This window comes from Rhagoletis zephyria, unplaced genomic scaffold (assembly GCF_001687245.7).
Source record: "Rhagoletis zephyria isolate East Lansing unplaced genomic scaffold, Rhagoletis_zephyria_1.1 Rzeph_scaffold_06815, whole genome shotgun sequence".
NCBI classification, from domain to species: Eukaryota; Metazoa; Arthropoda; class Insecta; order Diptera; family Tephritidae; genus Rhagoletis; species Rhagoletis zephyria.
This window is the reverse complement of record NW_016163898.1, coordinates 21,338-30,538: the sequence shown is the minus strand read 5'-3', so window position 1 is coordinate 30,538 and position 9,201 is coordinate 21,338. Positions and strand designations below refer to the sequence as shown.

Below are 9,201 nucleotides of genomic sequence, written 5' to 3'. Positions count from 1 at the left end.
AAAGTTATAATACCCTTGTGCAAAAGTGCGCTCGGGTATAAAAAGGGCTTCTATATTGTTTGAGAAGCTCTCCTACCGTAAACTAAATAAATGAATGGGTTTGAAAAATACTTTTTTATTTGAAATGGCGCTTTTATTTTTCCTCTCCGACGTCAGGATTTATTTAAAAGGAGTTTGTAATTTCAAAGATATGATTAATTCCAAAAAAAAAAATTATTTAAAAAATTATTTAAAAAATTCAATAGAAATAGAAGAGAGGAAATTTTTAAGTCCCGAAAATCCCGGCATTATTTGCCAAGAGTCCCGGGATTTTTGTGACCTTAAAAAGGCCGGATCCCGGGATTAACATTCCTAGGACGTACGTAACACAAGTATAAAGGTATGGATTTGCGAAATATAATTATATGCTTGTCTATGCGATTATTTTGATAATCTTTTACATAAGATTATTTTGTGCTTATCAATTTGTTCAATAAATAACACTACCCGGCATACTACAACAAGAAATAAAAATTGCCTCTAAACAGTGAATAGCCATTTCCGAGTAATTTTTCGCGTTGAAACCGAATCCGGCAGGTTTTTGATATATCTTAACTTAAAAGTGTAAAAAAAACAATTCATCACTGCGTGAATTTCAACCCCCTCACAATTTGTTGTCGAAGTGACTTTGATGGAAATTCACCATTTTCTATTTTTTTAGAGTATTAAAAAACGCAACTTTTGGGGAGTATTTTTACATACCCCGATGTTTGTATAAATCGTCCAAACTTAGTTTAAGGCCAATTAAAAGCATTAAAGAAATAGGTGGCATTGTGGTACGAGTAGACTGGGGTGGAGTGAATTGAAGGCAGATATGTGCATAGATGTGTTTCTCAACGCCCAAGGACAGTACGCTACCACATTTGTTGAGAAGATTCTACAAAGTTGATTTTGTTGGGGCTTATTTCTTAGTTACAATACTTGCATATTATTGAATTTTCACCGATGCCTCCAAAACTAACATTTGGAAAAATAACTGACAGCGGCAACAGCATGGCAAATAAGTAGAAGTCATTCGCCGGCCTTCTAACTAAGTACTTCCAAAACGAGCAATAATGTGCATAAGTCTCAGCTAAGCTTTGTTGGTAAATAAATAGACATAAGGAACTTGTTTTACTTTATAGACTCATAAGTGGCAGGCCCCACGATATGTGGTATGTGTTAGATTCCAGTCTAAAAAATTATGGGCGTTTCCATATCTGTATATAAATGCTTCCAGATAGGGCTCTTTAAATAAGACGTTCTCTTTAGAACCCATATTCGAAGATCCTTGAATAGCCCAGAGCAACGGAAGTCACATAACGGAAAAATTTAATTGTCTCCTTCTGAGGGAGGCTAAATCGGAACGCCTTCAAGCCTTAAACATTCTATACAATAAGAGAACTAGAGAATCGAACACAGAGGCCGTATCGCTCCAAATGACCCGATTACCTGTTTTCCATATTTTGCCGACTGGGATATTTAGCTTTTCAACACCAACTATTTAAAAGTTCAAAATTTTACTGTTCTAAACGTAATTCCTCTTTTTGAAATAATCTGCAAGTCTATCGATTCTAGATCAGTAATGTCCTGCATAGATTAGCTCGCCACCACATCCAAAAAATTATGGTCAAGCTTCAGCTCTTCTCAACTATACAAAGTAGTTGTACGCGCCCAGTTAGCTTCTTTTCTTATTTTACATGGCTTTAGAACTATCTTTGATATATTTCACTAGATTTTCTGACACTAATGGGGATACTTAAATTTTATGCTTTTTTTATGTTTTTATGACAAATCTTTTCATGGCAGAAGTATACTCGTAGGTTTGCCATTGCAAGATTTATTCCGTGCTGAAGATGAGCAGATAACTTGAAAAATGTGCTATGGTAGCGATATCAAGACTTAATGTGCTCACACCATAATACTACTTTAAAACCACACATTCCAGAAAAGCTTCAATAGGTTCTCATGAAGTATATACATACATATCGACGGCTGAGTGGAAGATCGATCTACATATCTCGGCAACCGGCTCGAAAACACCCTATCTCACAAAATGGCTCAAAAACGCCCAACTTTAGATTTTAATTGAAGAACGCCCCATTTCAGAATTCGATTCAAAGACGCCCTATCTCATCGAGCCATTTTCTGAGATTGGGTGTTTTCGAACCGGCTGCCGAGATACACTCAGCCGTCGATATTAATTGAAAGTTCTTCCGCTTTAATCAAATAAAACCGAGTTAAAGAAGGCAAGTTTGAGGTAACAAAATTCTTTCGGATGCATACCTTTCGGTCTACCATGTTCTGTTGGGATAGCTTTCCTAAGTTAATGGCTTAGCGCTCCACCATATTAAGTAGTACTGCCATTGCTGTCGCCCAAAATGTATTGTGGTTTCTAGGGTTCTCAACCGAGAGTTGCAACAGCAATAAGGTAGCTCGAAAAAAAGGTTTTTTTGCATGTGGTCTTTCCTTTTCAGAGGAGCTTACTTCTTCTGATGATCTATCTGCAGTTTTTAAAAAAAAAAAAAAAAGATGTCTATACAAAAATCCACCTTAGACTTAAAATAGCTTGTCAGAAGAATTAAACTCTTGAATTTAATCACTCGAGTAATTGATTAACCGAACAACTTGATGGAGTAATCGAATAATCGCACAGTCCTAATGTATGTACATATATTTAGTTGAAGTTTTTTCAATGAGCTTTAATTTTATTTTTCCCTTTTTATATTAATTATTATTATTTGAAAGCTTATCTTATGCTGAATTTTCACTAGGCATTATATGAAAAAATTTGGAAACAAAATGTTGTGCATTAAAAAATATGACGTTCATAAAAATAGTAATTATTTCCGTTTCACAAAGTATTTTTTAAATAGCATAAATTTTTTGACATTTCCACGCCAAGTGGGAATTCGGCATAAGTCCTAATATAAGTCTCAATCTGAGTCTTTACATTTATATTTAGCTTCAGCTTTACCTTTAGCTTTAGCTTTACCTTTACCTTTAGCTTAACCCTTATCTTTACCCTTACCTTTACTTTTACTTTTGCCTTTATATCCTTATATTTATTTTGAAATGTATATTTGTCGCTGTCTTTAACATTACTTTATGTTTTCCTTATCTTCGCCAGCATCTTCAGCTCCATTTCCATCTTCATCATCTTCGTCATCATCTCATCTTTGTCTTGAGCAACATCTTCTTCTCCATCTCCATCTCCATTCATCCTAATCTTAATTTTCATCTTCATCTTCATCTCCACCTTCTTCTTCGTCTTTACCCTCATCTTCTTTAAGTTCACATTCATTTCCACGTTTATCTTAATCTCCATCTTCATATTCGTCTTCATTTCTTCTATGTATTAACTTTCATCTTCACCTTCTTATTCTCCTTCATCTCAATCTTAACATTTGTCTATATTTTATATATTTTTCTTTTTCGTTGCCTTTTACTGCGTCTTTTCCTTTGTCTTAATCTCCCTCTTTAGTCCTTCACATTACCTTTGTTCGGCGTTCGGCACTGACGTTCGGTTTTGTCCACGCATTCGCCATATAGATACTGGATTAGGAGTTTCACTTAAAACCATTTTCTAAACACACAGTTGGATTGATGGAATTCATTGATTTATTAATTAAGTAACGTTTAAAAATAAATAGTAGGTAATTAACACAAAATACTTTATTGCAAGACTTAAATTATATACATCTGAAATAAATATAGAGTTTCTTGCTGATTTTTAGTCACAGATCAACATAAAATCGTTTAAGTTCACAGTTTTTATTATTTTTATCTCGACAACAATATATGAAATACATTATTTTGCACGGCGCTCGATGAAGCAACATTTGTGAAACTGCGTGTATTATCACTGTATGAATATGACGCTGACGCCGATGCACTCACCGATGTGGTGATAGTAATTTCCGTTTGAGGTCGTGATTCGGTCGGCTGTAAGCAAATAGTCCTTCCATTAAATTGCCATAAATTATAAGTCGTTATGCACGAAAGACTTATGGTCTCAAACCTACCTGCAACATCAGACAGACCGTTAGTAGTAGAAATAATACACAGGATTTCGTCATTCTTATTTATGGTGTGGTCAATGCTTGTTAGGTCAGATGTTGTGCGCAAATGATTCGACAAAAAAGAAGAAAATTATTTTATACCAACTTCGAGTCACTCATTCCTGACAACAGCCAGCGTGCACAGCATAACTAGCACTCATATTGTAGAATAATATACATAGTAAACACCAAAGAAGTGAAGAAACCCGCGGCAATACGCTGAATGCAATTAATACCTATTTAGTCGTAAAAAAAAGATGCAATTATTTTACAAGTCAGCTCGCTGATTGGATTATAAAGTTTTACATGTGTACATCTAATATTTCCGCCCTCCCCCTTGCTCCAACTGCTTTTCTAACTTTACATAAAGCAATATTCTTGCTTATCGCGCTGATGTTGAGCGCGCGTTGAAATTTCCCATTGCAATCGCATCAGCGGCATGTGTTGCGTCTCGTGGCGCACAGCTGCTGCCAAGTTAATGCGAGGTGTAAGAGTTTACTCCAGCTATCAGCCTACTATGTAGTTAGGGGAAGCGTCTTACCTAAAACTTGCTCTCGTACATACATACATACGTACCTAAATATTTCCATGAAATTTTGTCATTTTAATAACAACGCTAATCTTAGGGGTTTTACGCTTTTCACCCGACAAATGTTCGTTTGCTCAATTTTAATTGATAAGTTCTATTGAAACTGCACACAACAAAACCTTATAAAAATTTGTATAAAAAGCTATTTGCTTCAAGCGCGCTGCATCAGTTTAACTCGACTGGCTTTCACGCAATCAAGCATTTCTAGAATAAAAAAATAAATTAATTAATTTTAAATGGCGAAATTTTGCGTTGCTACACTGCTGCTGTGTGTCTTCCTGAGTTTACAGGTACTTACCAGGGTACTTAGTGCACCTAATTTAACACTTTCAAACTAACTTCAAACACTCTCTGTCTCTCTCGCTCTCTCTCTCTATCCAATTGTGTTGTAGTTAGCTGAGTCGCGCCCTGAGGGACTTGTGATAAATAATCAAGTGAGCGCTGTTTCCACTGCCAACGTCAAAAATGATCCGAATCTACGTGTTTTCACAAATTTTGCCAATGTCAATTCAGTGCAAAAGGATTTGTATCATATTTTGTGCAATTGTGGGCCGCAGGAGGAGAACTCCAGCAGTGCGGGAGAAGACTGAGTGTAAACGTAAATACTTAAATATATTTAAATGTATTTGTAGCTTTAGAAATTTAGTGAAAGTCATGCTAACTGATTTTTGACAATGTCTAGCAAGTATTAACTTATGAAAAATAAATAAATATAATTTTAGTTGTAAAAGTTGGTGTTCTACACAGTTCGCAAGTCAATGGTGTGACAAGGTGACGTAGTTCTTACTTTATCATTCCAATACTTTTCTTAAGTTTAGATCACCCAAAAGAGTTCGTTACACCATAAATCATATACATATATGTAAAATCCGTGGAACGATATTGAACAATCGGAGAATGAAAGTGCGCATGGGTGGCTGAGGGTAAACGAAATTTTTCCTGCGCGTTGATTGCATTCTGCCGAACGCTTTTTTGAGGCGAGAAGCCACAGAAAGAGGTGAAGACGACCTCATGGAAAGTGTTTCGACTTTCTCTCGAGACATGAGTTGTTAATAGTTACATTGTTTGATTATAGTTACCAAATTCTGTGTTGAGATGAATAGATGTATTTAGCTGACTTTTTTCTCAGTGTAGAGCTGCTATATCGGCCGAAAACTTGTGCTAATGGTTTTATGAGTAAAATTAATTGGTCTTCATAAATTTGTTAAGGCTATAAAAAACAAGTTTTTTAATCACCAATACATACTTATGTACATTAGACCGGGTCGACCACCATACAAGCGAAACAGGTCTCCCTAGTTGGAAAGCTTACTTTGAGAAGTTTTTCACGGAATTGCAATTTTCNAAAAGAGTTCGTTACACCATAAATCATATACATATATGTAAAATCCGTGGAACGATATTGAACAATCGGAGAATGAAAGTGCGCATGGGTGGCTGAGGGTAAACGAAATTTTTCCTGCGGGTTGATTGCATTCTGCCGAACGCTTTTTTGAGGCGAGAAGCCACAGAAAGAGGTGAAAACGACCTATGGAAAGTGTTTCGACTTTCTCTCGAGACATGAGTTGTTAATAGTTACATTGTTTGATTATAGTTACCAAATTCTGTGTTGAGATGAATAGATGTATTTAGCTGACTTTTTTCTCAGTGTAGAGCTGCTATATCGGCCGAAAACTTGTGCTAATGGTTTTATGAGTAAAATTAATTGGTCTTCATAAATTTGTTAAGGCTATAAAAAACAAGTTTTTTAATCACCAATACATACTTATGTACATTAGACCGGGTCGACCACCATACAAGCGAAACAGGTCTCCCTAGTTGGAAAGCTTACTTTGAGAAGTTTTTCACGGAATTGCAATTTTCATCACATCTTCTTTACAGAAACCCGCCTTCTAGACGTACATAATTTTAATGTGGATGAGTTCGAAAATAACCCCGAAGTTAGTCGAAAGTTTTGGCGGATGTTTTAAAATGGACCCAGTATTATGGTTGGCCAAACAACATCCTACACTGAGAAAAGAGCTTAGTTGCGTCAACCAGATCATGTGTTGAGAGAAATATATTAAGCTGACTTTTTTCTGAGTGAAATGTACTAAACAAATAAATAGAATCTCATTTTAACGAGTATGTGTCTACGTGCATAGAAATTCAAAAAATAACTGCCCACAGATAATGCGGGAAACACTCCATGTGATAACTATTTAATAAGAAAAGTNGTCACATATTTTTTACAGAAACCCGCCTTCTAGACGTACATAATTTTAATGTGGATGAATTCATAAATAACCCCGAAGTTAGTCGAAAATTTTGGCGGATGTTTTAAAATGGACCAAGTATTATGCTTGGCCAAACAGCATCCTACACTGAGAAAAGAGCTTAGTTGCGTCAACCAGATCATGTGTTGAGAGAAATATATTAAGCTGGCTTGTTTCTGAGTGAAATGTACTAAACAAATAAATAGAATCTCATTTTAACGAGTATGTGTCTACGTGCATAGAAATTCAAAAAATAACTGCCAACAGATAATGCGGGAAACACTCCATGTGATAACTATTTAATAAGAAAAGTTGTATCAGAACAAAACTTGTTTTTGTCAAAGCTCATATTGCCATCGCAAATTAAATAGAAATGGTAATGAGATGTTAAAAAACGATTACTTAAGTGATTAAATATGTATGAGTGAGTATGCATACGTAGCTACATATATAAGAATTGCGCATTTCTCGCTTGCGTTTTAGTTGTTAAATATCATTTCCAAACGAACAAACAAAGGATACCAGCAACTAGTTAATATAAAAATGGTCGAGTTTTGGGGTATTTTCGTAGTATTTTCGGCTTGTGCCGCTATTCAGGTGAGATAAAATAGAGAGAGAGAGAGAAAGAGAGGCACACACTTACGCATATCCACAAGCTTATACGGTACGCACTTAAGTGTATGCACTTAATCCCTTGCAGCTGACAGAATCCCGTTATCATGACGCTAATGCATCTTCAGATGTAAGCGATCCCGACTGCAGCGCTTCCGAAGAGCTGCGTGCTATATTAAATGGCATAGACGATAATTCAGAGGATAGAAGCGATTCTCGACGACGCGTACCTACAAATCCCAGGAAGACGAATTCATTGGATTTAACGGAGCATGCGGGCATTGATCCACGCAGAGGCGAGGAAAGCTCCATAGAACAAGACGAAGTTACCTCTACATCTACCACACCACCTACCACAACTACCAAAGTGTCTAAACATAAAACTAAACATAATAAAAAACATAAAACTTCATCTACGAAACCTTTGAGTTTAACTCAAAGACGTCAAAGTTTGTATGCATTCGCCAGGGATGGCATGCGTGCGTATGAGAGCTACCTCGTAGGCCTAACACGCGCGACCATCGAGAATATTCTTACAGAATTGGAGGTGCTACCCAAGAAAAGTGAAAGTATCCGAGAAAAAATTGCTGAAGTGAAGAAAGCATTGAGGGAATTCGAAAAAATCGATTTGGAAAATCAAGCATCAGAATTCGATGGTGGTGAGGAGGCCTCCGACATAGTCGCCGATTTGAATACTGAGTTCAATAACCCTATCGATGCGCCACCGGCACTCGGGCAAGTGCTCGAAAAAGTTGGTTGGATGGATTTGCGCCATAAGTTGAACGATAAAGTGCTTAGTTTAATGGAGAGATTTGGCAAAGAATTTAACACTTTTATCGCCGCATTGACACCCTGGGAACGAGTGATGGAGACGGCTTTGGTAGAATTGCACAGGCGTTTCATCAGAGGTGATACTAATGCCAAATGGAGTTGTTTTAGAGAATTCTTGAGCTATTATGATTTTTGAAATTTATTTATAAAATTTTCTTGTACGTAAAAATGCTTTGAGTTCTTGTAATCTTGTTTCCGTTAATCACTATTTACGCTCGTATATTTCTGTTGAAATAATTTTTTTGTTGTTTTTTTATTATTCCAATTTGTTTTTCGCTTGAAAAGAACCTAAATAAACACACGTTTGATCTATAACCTTACAATAACCAGTTTATTTTACTGTTAAAATGACGTACATCTAATTAATTTTTAATTGGTCACTTACAGTGAACGGTGAGCGCCACGAGCGCTTATGATTTATGAACGTACGTATGTAGCTTTACATTTGAATATGCGCATCCGAACATTATAATTTATGGCTAGCAGCAGACAGTTGTCTGAGGCTTCGACGCGAATTTTATGTCCCTTTCATTAGAAAACAAAACTGCCTTTGGTGTTCCACGTGCGTAAATGCTAAGTCAATAAATTAATCGCTATCGATATACATAGTTATCGATTTTTCCATATCTAAGTATATTTAACGGCATTCTTCAATGCCTGATGGGTGCATATATTTCATACAAAAAATCTTTGCGCATTTTTATTTGTTTTGTTTTGTTTCCATCTTTATTTATCCATTGATTTTCTTCAATAGTAACTGGATTTTTTTATAACAGAACAGGCTTTAGCACAAGGGCAAAAATTTGACACAGAACCTGTTATTTTTAAAATTTTT

The 9,201-nt window shown here is 35.9% G+C and overlaps 1 protein-coding gene across 2 annotated transcripts; it reads left to right on the top strand.

The window, feature by feature from the left end:
* The first annotated feature begins 4,847 nt into the window (after window positions 1–4,847).
* On the top strand, window positions 4,848–8,690 carry LOC108373559 (uncharacterized). Of its 2 annotated transcripts, none has more exons than XM_017629472.1 (2): window positions 4,848–4,958; window positions 7,624–8,690. In XM_017629472.1, exons 1-2 carry the CDS (start codon window positions 4,905–4,907, stop codon window positions 8,500–8,502), a joined length of 933 nt encoding a protein of 310 aa, XP_017484961.1. In that variant the 5' UTR covers window positions 4,848–4,904; the 3' UTR covers window positions 8,503–8,690. The 2 variants fall into 2 exon arrangements, with proteins under 2 accessions (XP_017484961.1, XP_017484960.1); XM_017629471.1 differs by lacking the exon at window positions 4,848–4,958 and adding an exon at window positions 7,422–7,520.
* Window positions 8,691–9,201: the final 511 nt, after the last annotated feature.

What these genes read in the sequence shown, in the direction of transcription:
- LOC108373559 (XM_017629472.1), top strand. Translation starts at nt 4,905, where the DNA reads ATGGCGAAATTTTGCGTTGCTACACTGCTGCTGTGTGTCTTCCTGAGT. An exon ending in GTGTCTTCCTGAGTTTACAG is followed by an intron (nt 4,959 to 7,623) that starts GTACTTACCAGG and finishes AATCCCTTGCAG; the next exon opens with CTGACAGAATCCCGTTATCA.